Below are 27,077 nucleotides of genomic sequence, written 5' to 3' on the forward strand. Positions count from 1 at the left end.
ATTCACACGTTTGATCCCGATTTTTTTTTCAGTTAGGTTAAAATCCATAAATGCATGAAAATTCGTGTCCAATAGACATTTCGTGACTATTTCAGGGACTGCTGAGAGACCAGGTCGTGCATCCGGGTACTGCCACCAGATGGAGCCAACCACGGTTGCAATGATGATCTTGGCTATAAGAGCTGGATTTTTTTATTTTATTTTATTTTTTAAAAGACACTTGCGAAACGTTTTTAAAGATTTATTTTTTAAGTTATTATCCGTTTCTTTTTCAGGAATGTGAATACACTTTTGTAGCCTATGAAACAACTATTTCCCAGTGAACCGTTTTCCAGCTGCGTTTTCTCTTTTCCACTCACACCAACAGAAGGCAGCAATAGTTAAGGCTGTTGCTCAGCATAATTATAGACCCGTGATCCGCCCTTGTTCCTGAATCCTGGAGCTAGACTTTGTCAGCCCTGCCCTGACAGCTTCTGTGATGGGGCCGTGAGGATGTCGGTCTTGCGTGGACATTTCTTCTTTTAAACTGATTAGTTTAGTTTTCTTTTCATTTAAACTCATTTGGTGTCATGTTGCGGGTTGTAGTAGAGTCGGCTAAGGGTCTACCTAAAAAGACCCTTGGAGTTCCTGATCCAATTACCACTGTGATTTTTAGAGGTAGGTCTCTTTTCTCTACACGTAAAACAGTTTGGGTGTGTTCTTGTCTTCAGTAAAAAGTAAATGTTGCCTAATAATTTGTAATAGTGATTGTTGCAGGGCTTGAAGTTTTTTAGGCATCTAATTTAATATTCTTTCATCTGGTTTGTGGTAGCTGAGGTACAGAGGTGCTGCTGAGCTCATCAGATGAACTGGCCAGATTACAAATGTTAAAAAACAAAAGTGCTTTTTTTTTTTTTAAATCCAAGAATAATTTAATTTCCTGACGCATAGCTGGGGAGTGACTTGTTTGCATGTGTGTGATACAGTGAAATGAACTCGGGCAAAGAAGTGAACAGACAAGTTTGAGTCTGTACTCAAAGTTGGCTTCAGCCACAGAATTAAAATCATATATGACAGTTCTGCACAAGACAGAGCAGACACAGTACTGACTTACAGTACTGATCCTAGCATTGCTGTTGCTATAAAGGTACCGTGTCATTTGATTTAAAACAATAAGATGTGAATGTTACTTTTCTTAACTTTTCAATAAAAAGGGAGCATTAAGGAAAAAAAATGTGTTCCCCTTTCAGATGACAAGAAGAAAACAAAATCGATTGACAAAGAGTTGAATCCAGTGTGGAATGAGGTAAATCACACAGACAAAGAAACACTCTGCAATACTTCACTCCCTTTTACCTGTTTTTATTATTTTTTAAGATGAATTGCCAGGAATGTAGCAATACTTAATGCAAACTTTCCATACTGCAATTGCAGTCCCACACACCACATGGCTAACATACACACATATATGATTATCTGTAATATATATGTTGTTCCTTGATAAAATGTGCTTATTTAAGACATGACAGCAGTTTAGGTTCTGTATCTGATGGCATGCTTTTCTCACATTTGTTCGCTTGTAGTTGGTTGAATTTGATCTAAAAGGCAAGGCACTGGACTCCAGCTCCTTCATCGATGTGATTGTGAAAGACTATGAAACTATTGGGAAAGATAAGTAAGTACACTGCATGCCTGGAAACTGAGATCCCCTCTCAGCTTTGTGCAACAAGTCATGAAAAGCTTTGCCTCACCTTACTGAATTACAATACAAGCTTAGTATTGTCTGAAACAGGAGCTTGTAAGAATTGAGCCTGTTTAGTCAGGTAGCAGATTAGTCAACACAGGTAGAGGTGTGTGTCCCGTTTTCTTTTATGTTGCTTTTAAGAAACTGATTATTCGCTTACTGCAGAGCCATCATAGCTTGAGCTGTGCATGGGCTACCTGCTATTTGCACATGTCACAGGCTGCTACTACCAGTTGCTTAGAAGCAGGATCAGAACAACATAACAGCATCAACATATTGTGTGTGCGTGTGTGTGTGTGTCAGAACAAGGACACACCAATATAAACAAAAAGAAGTTTGATGTGTTCATAATAACTCAATATTGCAGCTATGTAGTTCGTTTTTTCCAACCCCCTCAGCCTGCTACACCCTTCTTGCCATGCTGAGACTTGCAGAGCTGTGTGGGATGCCTTCTTGTGCAACAATGGATGTCTTTTTTCCCCCCGTCTTTGAGATTTGTGTAGCACAGTGTGATAGAGAACAAAGCAAATTCTCAAAGCTAATGTGGAGTTGTTGTAGTAGATGTAGTGGTATGAGCTATTTTAATACTGTTTGAGTGAGATGTGCTGTAATGCCAAAAAAAGCCTGAACCTGCTCCAAAAATACGCTAAAAGGTTTTCACTTCCAGCTAAAGCCAGAATCCCATATGGGACTGATTCAGGCCAACCACAAGGAATGTTTCCCCAACATCACTAATTATCACGATCAAGGTCTTTTTTATGCTAAGAAAACTGATGATGCTAAAAGTTCTTGTTTTGTATGAAACATGTCAGTCCTGAGATGGATTTCCTGTGGATTTATGCACACATATGTGCTAAACTGAGTAAAAGTTTCCCTTGTGCATGGGACAGTCATAACTGAAGGAGGGGCTTTGCAAATGTGTCTCCATACAGAGTAAAGTTTTCCACTGAGCTGGCCGTCTGACACACTCTCTAAAGAGCTACAGAGTGGAAGCAGAGGAGGATTTGTCCTTCTCAGATAGCTTTGCAGATACTGTTATGGGTATTCCCTGTCGCTGTAGCAACAGGAGGGAGGAAAATACGCATTCTTCCTGACTAATTTGATTTTGTGAGGAATCAGAAGATTGTGGGATAAAGTCTCCCAGTGCAAACAGCGATGCAGTCTTTAACATGAAACTGAAGAAAAAAAGAGTCCAAGTATCAACAGCCATCATAGTTCATACCCTGCAGACAATGAATATCTACAGCATATTTCGTTGTAACTGCGACACTGTTTTCCACAGCTTCTGGTTAATAACTTACCTTTGAAGTCCATTTGAAAGCTTGTGGTCTTAACTATCCTCCCTTTACCTGCTTTGCATCCATCCCTGATAGAACTTTTCATTTCCCCTGTTATGCAGTTGAGGCTCAAATAGAGCTGTAGGCTTTTAGAAATCACTGAATGGTTCATGACTCGACAATAAAAAAATTAAAATGTAAGCGTATAAAATTTGACTGTATATTTGAAATGCAGAGATTTCCAGTTTGTCACAGTTTTTGGCTGAGGGAATTCTTTCATATCAAACGCTTAAGTAGTCTCATTTCCTGTTGGTCTGTGCAAATATTTCAAACCACTTTTCACTTGCCGATGAAAGATATTTCTGGGCTTTTAAGCTTTTTAAGTGCAACATGGGTGATTTTCACACTCTTGTCACAAATGTATCTCAGATGAGCCGCAATATTTCAAAGCCGAGCAGTCGTGCAAAGGGAAATGAATGTTGACAGAGGGTGGGTGGCAGACATTCAAGGTTATTTGTACTGTAAGTCACTCATTCCCGTTAACACATAGTTAATTATAGTGATTGAACTGATATAAGTGAGAACGTCATTGTGTCAGAGGCACCCTTGTATATTTGTATTCTTAGAAAAATTTAACATCCTGACAAAGTGGAAAAAAACCCTGAGTTATTACAATAATAACTCAGTATGAGTTCAGATTTTATCCTGCATGTAGGCGAGAGCAATATTTTGAACATGACATCACCAAGCCTCGACAATGGTCACAAAGTCTGCTGGTTGTTATTTGTTTAAATGGGAAGTTGGCACTCCAGGTATAATTTCCCTACTCTGCACTTACACCAGGGCTCTAATGATTTTCCCACTGCTCAGTGAGGACGCTAACACAGTTAGTACGGCACTACTTAGTATTTGAATGTTCTAAAAACAGCAGATATGCAAAGTCATGTGCTGAACCATGTCAAACTCTCCGCTGAATGGCCTTCATTTGTCGAGAGATTTTGGTCAGGCTATGCAAGGAAAAGCTCTAACACAGGCTCTTCCTGCTTGGAAACACTATTTGATAGAGCTTTAAATTCTGTTGTGTAATAAAATACACAAAAAGGGCTGGTTTAATATGAGGTTAAATGCCAGTTTCATGAGTCACTGAATGTCTAGGGAGTACCAGTGTTGGTCTCCTTCCTCATGTGGAATAATGACTGGATCTCCTCCCCACAATAAATTCTGTCCAAGTATTTGTACAGTGTCCTAAAGTCATCTCGACAAGTTAAGTTACTGCTCATCGTATCACCATGTCACACTCACTGCTGAGGTTTTTTGAGTACACTATTATAGTGCATGGATAGTAGTATATTTAAATCTCTTTCACACGAGATGTTTAAATGCTGCAGCCTTTGGTGTCAGATGTAGGTCAGCAGCAAGTTTATGTTGCAGGAATTCCTCCGCCAGGAATGCTGCCAAAATAAAATGACAGTATCCACCCAAAGAGAGACAACTTACACGGTGTTCATAACACTCCATTGGGTTAGCTGTATTCCTTTTGGACACAGTAATGTTTTCTCTGTCTATATCAGGAGGAGAAAACATGGGTTTGAAATTCTGGCCTTTTATACGTTTAGTTGCAAGTTTTGCAGTTTTAGTAGTTGCTGTCAAATTTCTTGTAATTGTGAAAGAATAAGCAAGATAAACAGGAAACAGTGTAGTTTTTGACTGCGCGCCAAGGCAGACACAGACACAATAAGCAATGAAAGGACAATGCTGGAAATGCTGAGATACACTGTGTGACACTGGTGTTTTGGGCATAGCTCACATAGCTCACAGCTCACATAGTTTCATTTGATTTGTTTTCTTTAAAACATTAAAGGACACGTTAACTGAGGAACACAATTCTGTTTTTCCCAAGGAACATTAATCGGGTTAATAATTACTTGACTTTGGAGATGAAATAATTGGGTAATGCTGTAAGTAATATTACTTTTAGTAGATGTTTGATGCCTTCAAAGACGCATGAGATTTATCAGAAAACCTGTTTTATTCGATCATTGCATGATACATATGGCAGTGGTGTTTTGCACATTTTAATACTGTAGAGTTGTATTGTGTTATTCATTTATTATTATTTGGAAGTTTAAACTTTATCACTCCCACTTTTTAAAGGTCTCCCAAATAGGAAGCGTTAATTCATTTCCGTCCTCGGTGCAGAAAGTTGTTGCTGTTTAAAACAGAGGCTGGTAGTATTGAGTGTGTGGTAGCTCATAGTGTTGTGTTTGTGCATCTGAACAAGTATGGTTTGTTAGCTCTGGGTGGTGACCTTCTCCATGGCTTTTTGTGTGAATGTAGACTTCACTGTGCACACATGCAGCTTTTAATTTTTGTGTAATCTGTGTAATCTGATTACTGGTAAATTTGCCGACTAAAATGGTAGCACATGTTTTGCCCGATTCAATCAGGACATTGAAACAGAATGGTCACCCGGCAAAGTCCTCCAAGTTGTGTGTGTGTTGTATGTATTGAAAAGTATGCTGTCTGACACTGTTTGTTTTTTTCCAATAGATTCCTCGGGTCTGCTAAAATCTATTTGAAAGACCTCGCTTCAGGTCAAGCGAGATCACTGCCGTGTAAAAATGTTCCCCTGGTCAGTGAAAGTGGACAGAATATTGGAGTAAGTTTTCATCCTTTGATATGAACTCAAAAATATAAGCAAAATATAATTTCATAAAAAATATATATTTAAAATAGAAGACTAGCCAATAATTTCCTTTCAGGCAACAATCAATCTTTTGGTCGGCTATGATGCTCCAGCAAACGCTGTACCAAACCCCAATGATCCTCAGTCAGGAGAAACTACAGTGGATGCTGGTATGTTTATGTAATTTCCAGTAATACTGCACAATAGAGCATGTGTCTACTGAGAGTATTACATTTTTTTAGAGGTTTGTCAGGTATTTGACCTGTGATCGCCCTGTCTTTGTGCTTTTTAGGAGGTGGTGGTGGCGGCGAGGAGGGCAATGGAACTCTTCCAGATGGGAGCCAAAGCGGCCCTGCAGGGACGTCCCCATCCGGTGGTCAGTCGGTTAATCTTCGTCGGGGTGTGGCCAGGGCACAGAGTCGATATCGACTTGCAAATAAACCTCAGGACTTTCAGGTCAGTTTGATTATCAATAAAGATCAATAACTGCAGAAAAAAACTTTGGATGTGCTGGTGAGGATCAGAACACGAGGATCGTGAACTTTAAATTAAGCCCTTCATGAGTGAGATGTTACTAAAATATTTATGTAGTTGGTGGTGTACAAATTTGTACAGTGCATTGATTCTATGTTCATGGGAGAAGATTGTTTATAGACAAGATATATATTCCTCAGACAAAAATCTGTGAGGAATATTTTCAGCACCTTGTTAAATCTGTACCACGAAGAATTAAGGCAGGTCTGAAGTCAAAAGGCTTCTTGTGTGGTGTACCTGTAAATTTATCCTCCCTCATTCTGTCTCTCAGATTCGAGTCCGGATCATCGAGGCCCGTCAGTTGCCTGGCAACAACATCAAACCAGTAGTCAAGGTTTACGTTTGTGGGCACACCCACAGGACCAGGATTAAGAGGGGAAACAACCCCTTCTTCGATGAGGTACTGCCATTTATTTGCACAGAGTGACTACACAAAACTCAGATATGGATAAAAATATTTTTCTTATTCTATCAATCTCATTATAACTAATTAAAGTCGAGTCTATCCAAACATGCCACACCAGATTCTACAGAGATGTGAAATGTTTTGCTTTGTTTGAACCTTGTATGATGTTTTTTTCCTTTTTCCTTTTTTGCAGATATTCTTCTACAATGTCCACATGTTACCGTCCGATCTGTTTGATGAGAACATTAGTTTTCGGGTTAGTATTAATAGGAAATGTTGAAGTCCTCTGTTAGCATTTATACCACCTGCTGATGGTTGCACTCTTCTCTGCAGGTGTATAACTCCTGTTCACTGAGGGCTGACAGTCTTATGGGAGAATTCAAGGTACCCGGTCTACTCTCCTCCATACAAAATGCTGAAACATCTAAAATGACAAACAAGTCTGGCTAATCTCATCTTATTCTCTCAAACAGGTGGACGTTGGTTATGTTTATGATGAGCCAGGTAAGCTGGTTCAACCACAGATTTGAGTGTCATTTGCATCCACACAGACGGTACTTTAGTTTATTTTGTGGAGATCATAATGCAGTGGGCTGCTGTCAGTGTCGCATGGTGCATGGTGGAGGAGAAAATCTTAGACAAAGTGACCAGTTTAAAGGTCAAAATCAAGACAAAAAACTAAGACCAATTACAACTTTGTAGGCAAAATGTCAGTATTGTGTTACTGGTGCCAACAAGGGGCCAAAAAGCTTGTGCCAGATTTAGTAACTACTATGTTATTTAATGTCTCCACATCTAAAATGCTGAAAACTAATTTTCTTTTACTTTTTCTGAGATTTTTTCAAAGTTACAAAGTCTGAAGTGCTTTTTAACTTCTCCACACACTCTCCCTGATGGTGCCCTAGTAAAGTCTGTTTATCCTATGTGGTATTTTTATGTGTGTGGTCCTTTTACAGCCCATTGTGTCATGAGGAAGTGGATCCTTTTGAATGACCTAGATGACTCCAGCTCTGGGGCTAAAGGCTACCTGAAAGTCAGCCTCTTTGTTGTCGGGACTGGCGATGATCCTCCGGTATGACCGATGAGCTGCAGCTCTCAGAGGACTTTGACTGCAGCTCTTTGCTTCCTCCTCCACAATGTAAATAGGCTGCTTACACGATTCGCTTTCTCTCATGCATTCTTTCTTTGTTCTGCCTCAAACGCTGCAGGTGGAAAAGAGAGAGTCCAATGATGACCATGATGACATAGAGAGTAATCTGCTGCTTCCAGCGGGCGTGACTCTTAGATGGGCCACGCTGTCACTGAAGGTGTTCAGAGCTGAGGACATTCCCCAGAGTAAGAGCAGATCTAGATCAGCATTCACTCTGCATTTATACCAAACCGACTGGTCATTTAAATCATAATAAAATGAAGTTTAGTTCTCCTTGTTAACCCTATTAAACTGATGTTTTTATTGTCTTAAATAAATTAAGACTGATTCTTTCTTGCACTGTGTTAAAAACGGTTCTTTTGATTCTTAGGGCCAAAAAGACACAGCTCAAAAGTGGTCTTTTACTTTAAAAAATGATCTTTATTTACATATCCCGGGATATGGAGACTGAGCACACACAGAAACGCCTGCTCACATCAGCCAGTCTCAAACAGAAAACAGGAAGCCAGGTTATTTATGTACCTCTCGACGTCACATACGTCACACACAGTTTCATTACCAGTGTTGGTCAAGTTACTTGAAAAAAGTAATCAGTAACTAATTACTGATTACTTCCCCAAAAAAGTAATCCCGTTACTTTACTGATTCCTTATTTTCAAAAGTAATTAATCACTTAGTTACTTAGTTACTTTTTAAAAACACGATTTACAACCTGAATAGGTGATAAAGCGATAGATCTCTCAGCCCAATTCTACTTTTTCTACAATCCATCATACAAAATGTAATCAAATGGAAAAGTCCCTTTTTAAAACTTGTTTTATTAGTTTTAATCTTTTAACTTTATGCATCAAGCAAAAATTTAATTATATGCAACACTCTCTGACTGGAAGAAATTTGTTTAATATTTAAACCTATTTTCTGCACATTCCAGCACATAAAAAGTGTTTACACTCAGTCTTTCAAATAGATGCAAGTAAAACACAGCAGAGAATAAATAAAATCAAAGACTAGCGGTCCTTTTGCTCTATTTTCACCTGTAAAGCAGGAGTGAGGTAGGCGGAGATTTACCCTGGTGCAGGTGTGCCGCAGCGGTCAGTGGAAGAATCCGCGAGTTTCTCTGTGAATTTCCCATTACGTCGTAGCGCACTCAGTGCTTGCTTGGAAGTTTAGGGGGTTTTTTTCGCTGTAAAAAGAAGTTTTCTTCCCACGCACAACGGACACTAATGTTTTTGTCACTTTTTATGGAATCAAACTTAAAGTAAGGTCAGTACTTTCACGCTTTAAACGCTGCACGCTCATACTCTCTCCCGCACTTGATATATGATCCATTGTTGATCTGCAGACAGCTGTTGTCACGAACATCGCACTCGCTTACGTCACTGTCGTGAGACATTCTCGCAAAAAAAATCACGGTTTTAGTAACGCAGTAATGCAGCGTTCCTACGGGAAAGTAACGGTAATCTAATTACCGTTTTTGCAATAGTAATCCCTTACTTTACTCGTTACCTGAAAAAAGTAATCAGATTACAGCAACGCGTTACTGCCCATCTCTGTTCATTACACACAACACTTCTTCTATTCAGTTCCTCTTTTCTGTGTCTGATTTTATTGATATGCCTGTGCACTAAAACGTCCTGTGCAGCTTGCAATAACCTCCTCTTTCTAAAGTCTGTTGAGAGGGCAACCTGTCACCCTTCTGTCTGAACTTAGTTTCACTCTGTCTGGAGCTCATATTCTACAAAAACATGCAGTTTCTGGTCAGCCTGTAACCTAGTTTTACACTGAAGTCTGGGTCTCTCTCATATAAACCAATAATAATCAGCATATAAGCATTTAAGATTATATATTTATTACCTAACAACTGTTTTCTTGCTACAGTGGATGATGCATTTGTCCAGAATTTGAAAGAACTTTTTGGAGGAGAAGCAAACAAGAAAAACCTGGTGGATCCCTTTTTGGAGGCTAGCTTTGCTGGCAGAAAGGTTCTCGATTTTCCTCCTTTTTTTTGGGCTATAATGTTAGATTAAGAAAATTAGATTTTTTATTCTTATCCTATAGAGAAAAAAATGCTGATGTGTGTTATTCTGCCTCTCCAGTTGTGCACACAAATCATTGAGACGAATGCCAACCCAGAGTGGAACGAAGTACTGAACCTTCAAGTCAAGGTAGTGCTCCTTAAGATAAAAGCTAAATAGCAGAAAGTAACAGAGAAATTACTGTGTTTAAGCTTTTTGTGTGTGTGTGTGTGTGTGTGTGTGTGTGTGTGTGTGTGTGTGTGTGTGTGTGTGTGTGTGTGTGTGTGTGTGTGTGTGTGTGTGTGCGTGTGTCTCTAGTTCCCCTCCATGTGTGAGCGTGTCAAACTAACGGTGTTTGATTGGTAAGTTAAATACAATTACGGTTTATCTGTAATGTTCTGTTCTTCTTCTTTTTTTATATTATTACTAAAGAAAATATGAGGCACTTGCTTTTGGCTGAAACAGTATTGCACAAAGTTTGTGTAGTGTGGTCAGTGTGTGTGTGCACGCAGGTGTGTGCATATCCTTGTCCTAATACTAGCTTTAAGAGAATAATGCTGTGCTAGCCACACCCTTCCCTGAATAACATGCTCGGCTGGCACTGACTCTCGGGTAATCATTGTGTGTTTCTGAGAAAAGCAACTGTCAGATAACTCGGCTCCAGGAAGGCTGGATAGAAAAAAAGTGCCAGAGGAAAAGGTTAGAAAAAAGTCTGTTAGGTGTTGAAAATATACTGAGAGGGCCATAAAGTCCACTGTGAAAAAAAGAAAGAAAAAACAGAAAACATCCCAAAACTTCCAACAAAAAGCAATAAAACGTGAGCCATTGTTCAATGTCCTACTTCATAGTGGTAGTGGACAAAGCAGAGCGTAGCACCGCAGATACACTGTGACATTTGCATGTCATTTTACAGTTAATCGCACGAGTGCGGGCTATGTGTCTATGTGTGCATGTTTGTGTGGACTGGGCCTGAAGTTATTATGTGTGACTGCAGGGATCGTTTGACAGGAAATGATGCCATCGGCACCACATACCTGAATCTGGCCAACATAGCCTCCTCTGGTGGAGAGATAGAAGGTAATCATTTATTTATGTCTACTTTATCCCAGAAAACAGGACCAAGACGTAACATTTTAGCTTTAAATTAAAACGTCAGCAGAGAAGTTGATTTTTTCTTCATCTCACATATCTAGATGTTGTTGTATGAGTGTATGAAAAATGCATTATACCAATGTGCCTCATTGTGTTCCCTTCTAAATGGTACTCGACTTGTCCTTTTCTTCTCCTGGAATAGAGGAACATCCAGAATATGGGGCAACGGCGTCTTATGAAGGTTTCTCTTTTTGCTCTGTGTTGCATGGGTCATAGCGCATGACGCTCGTGCTACAATGTTGATTATGTCTAACTTTCTTTGTTCCCTGTTGCCAATATAACTGTGCGTTGCTCTGTTTTCATATTGAATGTTTTGCTGTCACAGTCTCTGCACCTGCTTGCCCCACCATTCACTGCCTCCAGCCGCCACCTCCAATAGTCACCTAGTAACACCTAGTGGCATCAAACCTTTCGCTTTAGCTTGACTTTGCTTCACTATATCAGCTTGACTGTTTTGCCATTTTCTCTCTCCAGGTAACTCAGGGGAGTCTGAGGTGGGCTTCCTGCCTGCATTTGGGCCCTGTTATATCAACTTGTATGGCAGCCCCAGAGAGTTCACTGGCTTCCCAGACCCCTATGAGGATCTCAATTTTGGCAAGGTAGTGGAGAAGACACGATAACTGCTATCTTATGAATTTCTCTTTCATGCTTTTTCTTCAATCGCCTTTGTTGGGTTTTTAAGATTTCATTATGTTGTCCTTGTAAAGGGAGAAGGCGTGGCGTACAGAGGCAGGATTCTGGTCGAGCTGTCCACTAAGCTAGAGGGGAAAGCAGACAAAGCAGTAGACAAAATCCACAGTGATGACGTCCTGGTGGTACAGGTATTGGCTGTCGTGTGGCTGGTTTCAATTTTCACTTTTCCTGTTACTTTTTTCATAGGTCAAAACCATAGACTGTATATAAAAGATGGATGCATATTTGGATATCACCCTTATATGAGTGACTTGTCAATCTTGGCTTAAGGCGTACCCTGCTTTATCTTCCATGTTATTCTGAATGAGCCCATAAGTTAGAAAATAAACAACAAGATTATAAGCTAGTTATTGAAATCATAAGATCTTTAGAAAAAAGTTTAATGAGCCAATGAATCGTGTGGAAGGCTGACTAATTTGGTCAGAGACTTCTCATGGACATAGAATTGGGTTTCTTTTTGGAACCAATAGTCACCCCCTGCTTTCCATTAGGAAGAATGCATTTTTAAGGCACCTTTAGCGCTGGGTTCAGTTTTTAAGACCAGAAGCTATGGCCATCTTTTATATACAGCCTATAGTCAACAACTTTCTACCTCTCTTTCTCTGTTCTGCGTCTCCTCCTTAATCAGAAATACCAGAGGAGGAGAAAATACTGCCTCTGTGCAGTCTTCCACAGCGCCTCAATGATTCAGGAACCTGGAGAACCAATCCAGTTTGAGGTCAGCATCGGTAATTATGGCAACAAACTGGACACCACCTGCAAACCGCTGGCCTCCACCACACAATATAGTTGTGCTATATTTGATGGTGAGTGGTGAAATCTGCACTGAATACATGATGTTCTCAAGCACTGAATGACCACATGATTTTTAATGGCATGTAATGTTTCTCCAGGTAATCATTATTACTACCTGCCCTGGGCAAACACTAAGCCAGTGGTTGTGGTTACCTCATACTGGGAGGACATCAGCCACCGTCTGGACTCCGTCAACATCATCCTCTACATTACTCACCACTTGGTAATACTGCAATGAATGCTTTCAGTTGAGTTTAGGATTCATGGCCTGTACAGAGCCTGCTTTGAAACGGCTCTGCTAATGTTTGACATGTGTTTGTAACTCCGTGAGGTGGGAGCATAATCCAACATAATCCTCACCACTGTTTTGTTGTTGCAGCAATCAAACTTGGAGGAATTTAAAACGGCAATCTTGGCAAAAGTCTCAGACAACCAGCTAGCTGAGGTGTGGCTGAAGTTACTCAATCAGCTGATTGAAGACCTAGAAAGGTAAATGGAGCACGTTGTGAGAAATACAAATAAATGAAGCACAAGTACATCCTGGTGATTCACGGGATGGATCCCTTGAATAGAAATAAATAAATAAATAAATAAATATATATATGTATATATATATATATATATATATATATATATATATATATATATATATATATATATATATATATATATATATATATATATATATGGGTGTTTGTTTTTTGTTTTATATATATATATATATATAAAAAAACACCCAGCACGCCCATGCGGGCGGTTTATCCTTCAAGCTCGGGTCCTCTACCAGAGGCCTGGGAGCTTGAGGGTCCTGCGCAGTATCTTAGCTGTTCCCAGGACTGTGCTCTTCTGGACAGAGATCTCCGATGTTGTTCCCGGGATCTGCTGGAGCCACTGGCCTAGCTTGGGAGTCACCGCACCTAGTGCTCCGATTACCACGGGGACCACCGTTACCTTCACCCTCCCTATATATATATATATATATATATATATATATATATATATATATATATATGTATAAAATCCATTTATCAAAGGACCTGTGACTTATCTCACCTGTTTTGAATTGCATTTTTTAGTTCAAGTCTTATTTATCCTCTACTATAGCCACTCTTAGATATGTGGTAGTACTGGTCATAAGACATAAGCATGGAGGGTTGTTCAAAAAAATTGTAACATTTTATGGATACATACACTTGAAAAGTTTCCCTTTAGACTCACTAGCTTAGATTAATTTGTGAATGAATTCTCTGTGTCATATCTCTAATGTGTAGCAACTGTTTAGAGATCATGGTCCTTTTTTAACTCTAGAGTGACCTACTGCCTAAGAAACATGCAGTGTATAATGACTACTCGGCCTGATTCCTACATGAAGTACACAAACTATTGAGAGTACATGATTTATATATTAGGTAAAAATGGGGGGGGGAAAGGATTTTACATAAAACACTGTCTTAATTTGACAGCAATTCATAACAGTTGAGATATGCCACATATTTGCTTGAGAGGATTTTGAGTATATAAGATGATAGTAGGCTGAGAAAGAACCGGCTTCAGTTATGAAGAGTTAACTGCTTAATTATTTAACTTTTTTGGCCGCGCTGAAATGAGTAAGATTGTGTCTGCTTTCCTTAAGTTTCCCAACACCTGAGCTCGAGGGCCACTCCAACCTGACAACTCTGGACATCCAAATCAAGAAGCTGCGAGACAGGGCTTTGACAAGCATCAAAGATGGAGCCAGACGCATGAGAGAGGAGGCCGGAGAGATCCGTGACACTTTGTCCGATTTGGAGTCCTGGGTAGAAAAGCTCAAAACGCTGGCTGAAGAGGTATAAACACAGCAAAAATGCTTCTTTGATTTAAAAAAAATTGCATTAGTAGGAAAAATAGCATTTGTAGGAATCTGTACAGCATTGATTATATACACTGTGTCATGCAAAAGCCTCGTGATGCAGTAACATGTCAAAAGAATGCAAGACATTCATCCTAATTATTGGACAAATCTGTGTGCTAAGGCATGATACACAGTCTTTCCATAAGCACTGCATAAGTTCACATGGTTTTTCTAACTGTGTCCAGCCCCAGATCAGCATGCCTGATGTGATCATCTGGATGCTACGGGGTGAGAAAAGAGTGGCCTGCAGTCGCATCCCAGCTCATCAGATCCTCTACTCTACATTCAGTGAGCAGGCCTGTGGGCAGCATTGCGGCAAGACACAGACTGTGTATTTACAGGTACACATGAACTGTCAAAAACAGACTAAATAAATAAATAAAAGAAATGTTTGAATGTTATGTAGTAATCAGCTGCTTTTCTATGCTTTTTATTCTCCATCTCCACAGTACCCCATGGACAAGAACAAGGGCTTAAAGGTGCCAGTTCAGATTAGAGTTAACATGTGGCTGGGTCTGTCTGCACATGAGAAAAAGTTCAGCTCATACTCCGAGGGAAGCTTCAGTGTGTTTGCCGAACTGGTATGTTTCTCCCACACATACCTGGGATTCACACACAAGTATTACATTGTAATACATGTGTCTTATTACAAGTGTTCTCAGCTCCTAAAACCAAGCCCGTCTTCCTGTGTATTACAGTACGAAAATCAGGCTCAGGTGTTCGGGAAGTGGGGGACTACGGGACTGGTGGGGCGCCATAAATTTTCTGATGTAACCGGCAAACTAAAGCTAAAAAAGGAGTACTTCATTCCACCCAGAGGATGGGAGTGGGAGTCTGAGTGGTTCATTGATCCAGAGAAAGCGTGAGTGTAATTGGAATTGGTCATCTAAGCAGGATTTGTTTGATGTTTTCACCACTACCTTACCTTGGTAAACACTGAGTGGTGCAGTGTGAAGGAAATAAGCCACATGGACTCTCTCATGTTTACATTCTCCTCATGCCACAGAGCAGTCAATTAATGGAAATGTATCAAACTGACGGAAGTCATTCACGTAATCTTTTTAACCTATCTGTAAACTCAGAGGCGAACTCATTCTGCACTCCAAGTGTTACCAGCCGATTTTTGCCTCTCACTGTATACCCAAACTTCTAGCTGTCAAAAAAAGCAGAGTAAAGTGGAAAAACAGAACTCCCAAACATTGTTTGATGGAGGGTGTCAGACGTGAGTCTAACAGTAATAATATGGAGCACATACTTTCAGTAAGATGAGCACAGGGTTTGTTAGGCTAACTTATCGGTTAGGAAACTCCCAACATGTAAACACTGCTTGACAAACTATGTAAACGCTTCCTTGTGTTTCACACCACACGCACACACGCTACAGTGCACTGATGTTGCCGCGTGTTTTGTGTTTTTGATACTGACGTTTGCAACGGTAGATATTCTCATTGTTGAATTCTCTTTTCATATTTAGTCTTATTTCATATTCAGTCTGCTAACAGAAGCTGATGCAGGACACACTGAATTCATGGATGAGGTTTTCCAGAATGAGACCCGCTTCCCAGGTGGAGACTGGAAGGCTGCTTCTGAACCCTTCACTGATGTGGTGAGAACACAGTTTTCTTTTCTTCTTGATAAACAAATATCGAGGCATTAATGTAACCATACACGTTAACTGCTGACTCACCCAAATGCCTGGAATAGATAATAATCCCACACTCTTAATATAGATACATTTATAAGCATATATATACCACTAAGTGACTCTTTTTGGTTGTGCAGAATGGAGAGAAAAGTCGCAACCCTACAGAGTTTGATTGTCCCCCAGGTTGGAACTGGGAGGATGAGTGGACTGTGGATATCAACAGAGCTGTGGATGATCAAGGTGCAGACACTCACCTCACAGCATAATTAAAAAAAAAATTTAAACCATATAACTAAGGACATTTTTGGTGTTTAAAGGCTGGGAATATGGAGTCACCATTCCTCCAGATGACAAGCCTCGGTCCTGGGTTCCTGCAGAGAAGATGTACCACGTTCACCGCAGAAGAAGGCTGATTCGACCCCGCAAGAGGAGTAAAGTCCCCGGAGGAACAGCTGTGGAGGTCAGCACTGCACAGTAGGGCAGGACTATGTACTGCTTTGCCATTTCTTTTATAATTGATTCTAATTTTGTAAAATACAGTTGCAACTTCCATGCGTATTGACACATACATGAGATAATTTGCCAGGGCTGTGGCTGTGTTTGACTTGGTGGCCTGCCTGAACTAATGCTATGCTCAATTTAGTTCTTAGATCCAGGTAGAACAAATGTTTCTACCTGTTAACTACAAGTCCCTTTTTGCACGCAGAGACGGGATCAAGGCAACCCTGAGGGCTGGGAATTCTCTTCTCTGATTGGCTGGAAATTCCACAGAAATGAGAGGTCATCAGATACGTTTCGGCGAAGGCGCTGGAGGAGAAAAATGGCACCGGAAAGTCGCCTCGGAGCAGCTGCCATCTTCCAGCTGGAGGGAGCATTGGTGAGAATGAGAAAATGGCATAGTAGTAATAGTGCGAGAATAAGCCAGAGAGGATGGGATGTTATACAAAGCTGGAAGTCAACCTGATCTTGCGGAGTCACCAAATATTTGCTTATGAATTAACCCCATCTACAGAGCTGTCATGTGTGTGTGTGTTTTCTTTGTTCCTGGGAGCGTGTGAAATATGAATGTGTAATAACTCTCTGGTTTTCTTGGCAGGGTATTGACAGAGAGGAGAACGAGAAAGATTCCAAGGGTGACGCTACCAAGCTATTTGGTGCCAACACGCCTACTGTGTCCTGCTCCTTTGACAGTGAGTGATGCACATACAAGTGAACATATGAATGCATTTCGCATTTGCATAGAAGGATTTTTGACTGTCCGCTTCATTCATGTTGTGTTCCTCTTTAGGGTCATATATGTACCATCTCCGTGTCTACGTCCATCAGGCACGCAACATGACCTCCATGGACAAAGATAGTTTCTCTGGTAAGATTAAATCAAGAATGAAATTTAATGCATATAAAACCTAAGACTTCGAGTGGATTTAGATTTGAACTTAAATAAGTATCACTGCAAAAGCCCTTTGTTAAATAAAATGGTAAAACTACTTTTTTTTTCCACCACAGATCCATATGCACATGTCTCCTTCCTGCATGTCAGTAAGACAACAGAGAAGCTAAGAGCAACTCTGAACCCAACCTGGGACCAGACTCTGATTTTTAATGATGTAGAGATTTACGGAGACCCCCAGAAGATTGCTTACCGCCCTCCCAATGTTGTCCTGGAGTTCTACGATAGTGACCAAGTGGTACGCTGAGGGATATAGAGCGTATATAGAGAAGTCTTCTGCACAATGAATCTGTTTGTTCAGTGCTTACAGTGTTGTAAGATCCCTGATTGATGATTTTGTGCAGATACTTACAGTAAAACTGTATTTTGAAATCACACTGAAGTTGACTTCAGTGAAACTTTTTACTTTTCCAGCTTAAATTATAAGAAAAAACATTTGACATCTTCCTTTACACAGTTTTAATTGTCTTTAAAGCAATATACATCATTCATCTGTTACTCTTACAACATCCTCTGTAAAACTCATGTTTATTTAATTATGCACACATATCAGAATATGCATGGTAATCTTGGAAGTTTCTGTTTCAGGGGAAGGACGAAATGCTGGGCCGCAGTATTTGTACCCCAATAGTAAAACTGAATTCTGCTATGGATCAGACACCAAAACTGTTGTGGCATCCCATCATCCAGAAGGGGAAGGTGGCCGGGGAGGCTCTTGTGGCTGCTGAACTCATTCTTAAAAACAAGGTTTGAAAAGAAAGTAGTGGACAATAGTCTGTTTTATAGCATTGTTTAAAAATTGTTCTCTGGGCCTTCAGGTCTGTGAGACGTCCTCAAAACTGTGTTACCTCCGTCGCACGCAGTCTGTCATACATACATACTGAGTAATAAATCCTTAACTTAAACAATGTTTTCATCTTTTCGTCTCCTTTTATCATGTCCATGTAGTTTTGGTGATTACTGTTGACATTTCTTATATGAAATGTAAGGTGTAATGTTGTTTTCGTCATTCCTTTATAACTCCCATGGAACCAAGTGTAATCTTGTAGGAAAAATAACAAGAAAAAAATAAAGCCTAATGAATGCCTCTGTCTCTGTAGTCAGGAGACTCAGATCTTCCACTAGTTCCCCCAAAGAGAGAGAACATCTACATGGTACCTCAGGGCATTCGGCCTGTGGTGCAGCTGACTGCTGTGGAGGTAAAATACAGCCTTATATATAACTTTCCCTTCTAAAGTGATGGACACGCATGGAATTTGACCTCATTAAAACTCCCCAATCTATAATTGATTTCAGATTCTTGCATGGGGCCTGAGGAAAATGAAGCCATACCAACTGGCAGCAATATCGTCACCCAGCCTCGTGGTGGAATGTGGGGGGCAGAGGGTAGAGTCGGCCGTCATCAAGAACATGAAGAAGAATCCAAACTTCCCGAGCTCTGTCCTCTTCATCAAAGTGGTAATGGCAGTACTACACAAGCTCTATGTTATGCATAAGAATTAGGAAAATAAGTGTCTGAAAGAAAGAATAATTTAACTAAATTAACTTTTAATTTTGAAACTTTTTTCGATTCATTTCAGTTTAGTTTTGTTTATATAGCCCAAAAGCACAACAGTTTCTTCAAAACACTTTATATTTTAATGTAAAGACCCTACAATAAAATAGAAAAAACAGAGAAAACCCCAACGATAAGAAGACCCGCTATTAGTAAGCACTTTTCCAACCGTGAGAGGGAAAACTCCCTTTTAACAGGAAGAAACCTGGGGCAGAACCAGGCACATCTGCTATTATGTGTCGTGGGTGAGGTGAGGAAGACAAAACAAAGACATACTATGGCAGAGAGCCAGAGATTAAAAGTAAATAATGATTAAATGCAGAGTTGTGTATAAACACTCAGTGAGTGAAGAAGAAAACCAGTGCATCATGGGTAGCCCGTAGCAGCCTAGACCTCTTGCAGTGTAACTAAGGGAGGTCACCCGATCAAGCACCAACTATACGCTTTGTCAAAAAAAGGAAACTTTACTCTTGCTCTGAAAAAGTCTAAAAAAACACCAACACCCGAATCATTCAACTTAATATTCAATTATTATTTATTATTGATTTAAACCCTGATTATTTATTCCATTTCCTCATTACTCTCCATCCAGCTTCTTCCGAAGGAAGAGATGTACACGCCTCCAATTGTGCTGAAGGTAATAGACCACCGTCCATTTGGCAGGAAGCCCGTGGTAGGCCAGTGCACTATCAGTTCTTTGGAGCAGTTCAGATGTGATCCATATGTCATCACCGCCGAAGGAGCAATGTCATCTAAAAGTAAGAGCAGATCATAGACTGCAGCAACCTGCAATGAACGTCATGTTGAAAAACTAGCAGTTAACTTTTGCTTTGCGACCAGAGGAATTGGTCCCTACGGCCATTAGAAGGAATTTAAGTTTAAGGCACTTAAGCTGGGACACTGTGCAACCATGTAATAGAAAAATAATGTGATGATTTCAAAATCTCATCACAACAGAAAATAGAAAACTTATCAAGTGTTTATCAGAAAAAAATTACTTTTGATGGCAGCAACTTTCTGCAGCTATAACAACAGCATGGATTCCTAGGAGAAGAATCTGGGGTCTGGATGTGGCCTGCCTGCAGTCCAGACGTTAAAAACATTTGACACATCATGAAATGAAAAATTCCACACAGAAGATTGAGAACTGTTGATCAACTAGAATCTAACATCAGACAAGAGTGGGACCACATTCCCCTCCCAAAAGTTCAGCAACTGGTCTCCTTAGTTCCCAGATGTTTACAATCTGTTTGTTAAAAGAAGATGGGATGCTATACAGTGGTGAACAGTGCTGCCACCAAATTCAAAAGGAACTAATTTTCTTTCTTAAATTATACCATTTGATATGTTTTATTGGGCTTATGAGATTTCTGAATCTTTATTTATCCTTTTTTATTCCCGGCATCCCATCTTTTTTGAATTAGGGTTGTTTATACAGCCTGTAGTATGTTAATAGAGAAACGCTAGGTACAAACTTTGATACAGTTTATGCACAGAGATAAAAGTAACTGCTCAATGTTAACAGTGGCTCTGATGATGGCGTCGCCTCACAAACATGTCTCTATCACCATGGAGGAGACAAGGCCACTGCTAGAAGCTCAGGTACGCCCCACCACCTTTCCTAACACTCAGACGTTTCCTCTGTTCACCTAAGAGCAGAATTTGACTATCAAGTCAAATCTGACAAACTTACTCTGATTACTCTGGCTTACAGTTTATGTACAGCATGTCAGCTGCTGTCGACAAAATGGCATCCCCTACCTCCCATTTTGTATGTATGGTTACTTATTATGGCTTTCTAATTCATAAGGCGGGGCTCCAATGATGCTGAATGGCTGACAATCACAGAGCTAAAGAAAGCTGAACAAAAATCCTATCACAAAGCCATGAATCTACAGGGGAGTTGCCACAGTAACTGCAGTCTTATCTGGCATATTTTATTGAGCACATTGTTATTGTAGCATCGATTGTAGCATAGATGTTCAGGCATCTAAACTTAGAAGCTAGTGCTGCTACTGAAACCTCAAAAAGAACATGCCTACAAGTTTCCTACTTAAAGAAAGTTTGATACTTTGGGAAATACCCTTATTTTTCCTATATTTTCCTGCATGGAGTTTAAAAATGAAACTGCTCTAAATGCTAAATGTGATGCTACTGCTAGTACTCAAGTTCAGACTCAAATTAGGTAGAAAAAGCTAGTCTGGGATTGTCCGTGGGTACAGTCTAAGTGCTATTATTAATTCATTCAACAGTTCAAACAGTAGCCAGTATTAAATCTGTAAAAAAATACTACTAACAACAGCAGTCTTTATGCAGAGATAACTGGGTGGTGGCAGTAGACTCAAATTTAGCACATAGACGTGTGTGGAATCATAATGATTGTTTGCATCTAAATCGTGTGACTCAAGAAAATAAAGGTACAGTATTGTGCAAAAGCCACCTCTCATTCATATATGAGGCTGTTGCTGATTCAGTGCTTTCCACATGCTATTTTATATGGGAGCAAAATCAGAAGCTATATTTCTGCATTTATAATTCCATCAGTTTTGACAGGATGCTCAACCTGACTGGCTTAAATGCAGCTCCAAACCATGTTTTACAGATGGCTGTAGACAGCCACTGTTGTACCTCTCTCTTGTTTGTGGTGACAAAGATTTGAACCAAATGTTTTCTCCCTGTTTCCCTTCCTTAAGAATGGCTTCTTGACAGCCATCCTTACATCGAGACCATTTCTAATGAGGCTTCGGATACTAGAAGAGGCATTGCACCTAGTTTTGTTTTGTATTCCACTCGTCCAGTGTCCTTAAATTTCTTTAAGGACACAGCGCAGACAATTATCCTTGGAAGTAAAATATGCAGAAATGAGGGGTGGCTCAAGACATTTAGACAATACTGTATTTCCCAAAATGTCTTTTTTTTAGTTGACCAATAAATAAATTGTTGTTCTGACCACAAAAGAAACTTAGTGAAAAATGAAATCTATGAATGACGTGAAAATTTAGTCCTTTGATTTATTTAAAAACAGATGTCAGTCATGGCAGGCAATGGGCCTCACCACCAGAGCCACGCTACCTGCTATTAGCACCCTTTTCACAGCAGACATTTTAAACTGGCATAGCATGAAGGGCATATATGAAAAATAAAATCAATATTGATTCAGTAAGTTAACACAAGATATTAAAACAGCAATGTCGAATATTAAGGTATACACTAAATGAAATGAATCATTTAGATCTCAGTTTGATATGTCAAAATGTCTGCTGTGTTAAAAGCTCATTGTTGTTGCTACACCCTTTCACAGAATCACTGTCAGTCATCAAACTGTGGCTGAAAGCACTTTATCAACTTCTTTGCATTTCGATTTTCTGCTATCTTTTCAGTTTTGTTCCATTTAATGTTTGTCTTCTTACTTTTTTTGTTACTGTTATAAATATTTTTGACTTGTTTTTATTTTTGTTTTTGGTGCATCTTCAATCGCCAAAGGTTGCTGAGAAGGTAAGACTTATTAGTAGTTGATGAAATAAGATTTAATAGCAGACAAATCAACTTCTTTTCCCAAATGCAGTGAGATTAAAATGCAGGACAATTCCATCTTTAGGAAAAAGAGACAGTTGATTGGTGGAGTAAATTCTACGTCTCGCTAGGAGACCAGGAGAAATGTGGTCCTTACCTCAAGAAAGGATACGATACCCTCAAAGTAAGCCAGCTCCATTTCCTCACACAACACTCATAAACTAATCATTCATCTTGGTCTATGTATTTCAAATAGTACGTACGCTCCTCTTTGGTTGTTACAGACAACTTGAATGTGAGTGTTGTTCATTTTCAGATCTATGACTGCGAACTGGAAGATGTCCCAGAATTCAAAGGGCTTACTGATTTCTGCGACACCTTCAAACTCCAGCAAGGCAAGAACGACAATGGCGATGATGATCCCACTGTGGTTGGAGAGTTTAAGGTTGTCTAACATCATTTAGAACAATAATATTTGGAGATAGAGAAAAACGTTAATTAACTACAACGGGGGGACTACAGTGAACTTGATTTCTTTGTTTGAGTGTGGGGTTTACTCTTGTACCTGCAGGGTTCGTTCAAAGTGTACCCCTTGCCAGATGACCCAGGTGTAGCTCCTCCACCGCGTCAGTTCAGAGAACTCCCAGATAGCGGACCTCAGGAGTGTCTGGTTAGGATTTATGTGGTTCGGGGCATGGACCTCCAGCCCAAAGACAATAATGGCAGTGTGAGTGTTAATCTGCATTACCTACAGTAATACAAATCTTGTCAAACATAGTACGGTCAGTACCGTTTCTTGTCTTTTCTGCTCAGTGCGATCCATACATAAAGATATCACTGGGAAAAAACACGATCGATGACAGAGACCACTACCTACCCAACACCCTCAACCCTGTGTTTGGAAGGTAAACCTTATGTGTCAATGGATTCAAACAGGTATAAATAGAAAATTTATTACATCTTAAGATTTCTATAACTGTCCTTTTTGTTGTTTAGGATGTTTGAGATGACGTGTTTCCTGCCCCAGGACAAGGACCTGAAGATCTCTGTTTATGACTATGATCTGCTTACTCGTGACGAGAAGGTCGGCGAGACAGTGATCGACCTGGAGAACCGCTTCCTGTCTCGATATAATTCATACTGCGGCTTGCCTCAAAGCTACTGCATGTAAGGAAGCAGATGGGAAACCTTTTAATATTTTTTGGAAAACATGGAGTCAGAGCTGAGGAAATATTAATTCCAACTGTCCTGTCATCTAGTTCTGGCATCAACCAGTGGCGGGACCAGCTGAAGCCATCTCAGATTCTTGAGAATCTGGCTCGTCTTAAAGGACTTTCCAAGCCCAGGACGGAAGATAATGGAAATTCACTCACCTTCAATGGAAAAGAATACACACTGGCTCAGTTTGGTAAGGGGTTAGAAGCATAATAGTATAAATGAGTGATTTAGATGTTTTGTGTTGAAAAATGAGCAACAATTAAGCCCTATTATGCCCGTCTACATGCCCTCATTGTTTGGCAAAGATTAACAGTACGTTTTGTCTTTAGCACATTTCACATTGCTACATATTGTTATAGTTTAATTCCCTAAAACATCTAATACTAGATGTTTTATTAATTAAACAAAATTTATTTGAATGCAGCTAAAACAGCAGAATTGTTTTGAAATTCAGATGTGTCTCCAACTTTCAGATTTCAAGAAGATGAATCAGTTCATTTGAATCTCTTACTGTTTAAATGATAAATGACTGATCATCATACAGCACATTAGTATCCTACTTCAGCTACCAAAGTGCTTTGTACAGCATGTCTCATTCATCCAATCACATACACATTCACACAAGCACTTTATTCTACATTTAAGGGCTTTATATCGAACTTTCACACTCCGATGAATGTACTGGGAGGAAATTGGGGTTCATCATCTTGCCCAAGAATACTTTGCCATGCAACTGCAGGCATCGAACCACCAACCTTCTGATTAGTAGATGCGTAGGTCGCAACAACAACACAATATTGTTGTGACTGAACTGTTTTGCCCCTATAACACCAGATTGTTTTAATACCAATCTAGTGATCGATTTCTTTTTCTACATTAAGAGAGCAACAAGGAAATTCATCAGCACTTGGGTCCACCTTATGAACGCCTCTGTCTGCACGTGCTCAGAACACAGGGTCTCGTCCCTGAACATGTGGAAACTAGGACGCTTTACAGCACCTTTCAGCCCAACCTCTCTCAGGTTAGACATCTCATACTGTACCTGTTTCTGGCTGCAATGACTCAGGCTCAGTTATTTTTGTAAAATGTATATATTGCATTGGTTTAGGGACAACTTCAGATGTGGGTGGATGTTTTTCCCAAAAGCTTAGGCCTCCCCGAGCCTCCCTTTGACATCACACCACGCAAACCAAAGAAGTAAGTGCTGTGTTTCTCTTCAGTACTTCATCGCTGCGGATGTCACTGAGAGCTAACAATGACTGTGTTCAAATATTCAGGTATTTCCTGCGTGCTGTCATCTGGAACACCACAGATGTGACTCTGGATGAGACCAGTATCACTGGAGAGCGCATGAGCGACATCTATGTTAAAGGGTGTGTTAATTCTGCATCAAAGCCCTTGTTTGTCCAAATCTATTGTTGTTTACTTTCTCCAAAATCTTCCTTTAGGAGGTAGCAGCACTTTGTGTTAGAGGGTTACTGTTAAAGGCCAATGATTATTCATGCTTGTTGTTTATGTGCTAGCTGGATGCCAGGAATGGAGGAGGACAAGCAGAAGACCGATGTCCACTACAGGTCTCTGGATGGCGATGGTAACTTTAACTGGCGATTCGTCTTTGGGCTTGACTACCTGCCAGCTGAACAACTCTGCCTTGTATCCAAGAAGGTGAGGCTTGTTGCCAGTTGGTTTATCATACTGTAGATCAAAGATTATTTTAATACCATTTTAAAAAAAATAACACAGGTATTGTTGGAATTAAGTTAAAGCATGTTTGAATGTCTTCTTCTTTTTTTTTATAACAGGAACACTTTTGGAGTCTTGATAAAACAGAGTTCCGGATTCCTCCCAAACTGATTGTTCAGATTTGGGATAATGACAAATTCTCACTGGATGATTACCTAGGTAAGAAACTTTCAAGTCCAACCTGTGTGTCTATGCCTAACCTTTATAAAACCTGAGTACAATGTGCTGTGATCCCAGGTACTGTGGAGCTGGATTTGCGTAACCTGGTTGCTCCTGCGAAGACCCCAGAGAAATGCTCTCTGGATATGATGGATAATGTGGAAATAGGTCCACACAAGGCAGAGCAGAACAAGTCTCTGTTTGCTCAGCAGTCAGTCAGAGGCTGGTGGCCTTGCTCTATTGAACAAGATGGGAAGAAGGTCCTGGGTGTAAGTATGAATAGAAACTTCAGTTTTCATTTGATAAGATGGAACCACAAGACATTTGGAAATGTAGAGTTAAAATACAATATTCCCAAAGTGCCATGAAGAGAAAAGATTAAGAGCTTTGGACAACACCATTATACTTCTACTTTATTTTCTATTGACTAGTCCTAAATTCCTAAATTGGAAATGTGTTACCTGCAGAAGATTGTCAGATAAATTGGTCTTAATTTAGTTGAAGTATTCCAAAAATATCACAGGTCCTTGTCGTCTTGTCACTCTGTTTGTGTTGGGTTTTCAGGGCAAAGTGGAGATGACACTGGAGATTGTGAGTGAAGTGGATGCAGACGAGCGACCTGCAGGAAAAGGTCGGGATGAACCCAACATGAATCCAAAACTGGACCTTCCAAAGTAAGAGCCTGCTTTACAAGATTAGCTGGGCTGAATTTTGAAAGGTATACAGGCTATGATGTCTACTAAATACATTTTCTGTCAACTACTAGTCGCCCAGAAACATCCTTCTTCTGGTTCACCAACCCATGTAAGACCATGAAGTTCATTGTGTGGAGAAGGTTCAAGTGGGTCTTTATTGGACTTATCATCCTCATCATAGTGGTCCTCTTCATCGCCATCCTGTTGTATTCTTTACCGGTAAGGACAGACAAAAGCGAACCACTGGACACCAAAGTTTTCTCATATTATAAAATTGTTCAGTCTTATCATCTTTGTACTTATAGGAAACTTGTGAATGTGTGATTGATTGTTCTTTCTTGCATTTTACAGAACTACATCTCAATGAAGATCGTGAAACCCTTAAGTTAGCAATAAGGACCACCAGGAGCAACGAACTCCACACAGATACTGCCAGATTATCTCAACTTGTACCTTTTTTTAACTTTAGTTTTTTTCAACAAATGGGAAGGGGAGCTTGCACATTTGCACTATTTCAACATATGAACACATTTTCTACACCACCGAACTGTGACAATACAGTCCATTACAGTCTAGTTTTGAAAGGGTTTTGTTTAAGACACTATATGGAAAAGGTGTTTCCCATTAGCCCAGTTTGGGTGATATTTAGGGATAACTTTTATTAAACAGAATATTCCTTTTTATTAAAATGTTTCCATATTTGTGGATATTATATATAAATGGGATCACAATTAATAGCTCAAAGTTTCTTAAAGTGTATTTGTATTACTTGACTGC

General features: G+C 39.8%; 1 protein-coding gene across 1 annotated transcript; it reads left to right on the forward strand.

The window, feature by feature from the left end:
- The first annotated feature begins 544 nt into the window (after nt 1-544).
- On the forward strand, nt 545-26,893 carry LOC146626423 (myoferlin-like). The gene is made up of 54 exons (XM_085361296.1): nt 545-657; nt 1,230-1,285; nt 1,563-1,654; nt 5,551-5,659; nt 5,763-5,856; nt 5,979-6,142; nt 6,492-6,620; nt 6,820-6,882; nt 6,960-7,010; nt 7,100-7,130; nt 7,583-7,698; nt 7,835-7,961; nt 9,655-9,758; nt 9,873-9,941; nt 10,110-10,153; nt 10,786-10,868; nt 11,086-11,124; nt 11,418-11,542; nt 11,651-11,764; nt 12,265-12,442; nt 12,530-12,654; nt 12,811-12,920; nt 14,065-14,257; nt 14,508-14,663; nt 14,772-14,903; nt 15,021-15,184; nt 15,814-15,928; nt 16,105-16,207; nt 16,285-16,427; nt 16,674-16,844; nt 17,064-17,157; nt 17,256-17,333; nt 17,474-17,655; nt 18,006-18,164; nt 18,518-18,616; nt 18,714-18,875; nt 19,565-19,730; nt 20,498-20,574; nt 22,456-22,467; nt 22,571-22,669; nt 22,802-22,930; nt 23,057-23,212; nt 23,299-23,390; nt 23,482-23,652; nt 23,745-23,893; nt 24,585-24,724; nt 24,812-24,900; nt 24,981-25,076; nt 25,227-25,368; nt 25,506-25,605; nt 25,684-25,874; nt 26,170-26,279; nt 26,372-26,519; nt 26,652-26,893. Exons 1-54 carry the CDS (start codon nt 570-572, stop codon nt 26,688-26,690), a joined length of 6,168 nt encoding a protein of 2,055 aa, XP_085217422.1. The 5' UTR covers nt 545-569; the 3' UTR covers nt 26,691-26,893.
- The last annotated feature ends 184 nt before the right edge of the window (nt 26,894-27,077 follow it).

Source organism: Diplotaxodon limnothrissa, linkage group LG8 (genome assembly GCF_057381915.1).
Source record: "Diplotaxodon limnothrissa isolate DT_005_m linkage group LG8, D_limnothrissa_male_GT1.1, whole genome shotgun sequence".
NCBI lineage: Eukaryota > Metazoa > Chordata > Actinopteri > Cichliformes > Cichlidae > Diplotaxodon > Diplotaxodon limnothrissa.

Coding starts and splice junctions, on each gene's coding strand:
- LOC146626423 (XM_085361296.1), top strand. CDS start 570: ATGTTGCGGGTTGTAGTAGAGTCGGCTAAGGGTCTACCTAAAAAGACC. Junction 14,258..14,507: donor TCAAAACGCTGGCTGAAGAG/GTATAAACACAG, acceptor AACTGTGTCCAG/CCCCAGATCAGCATGCCTGA. Junction 16,428..16,673: donor CCGGAGGAACAGCTGTGGAG/GTCAGCACTGCA, acceptor TTTTGCACGCAG/AGACGGGATCAAGGCAACCC.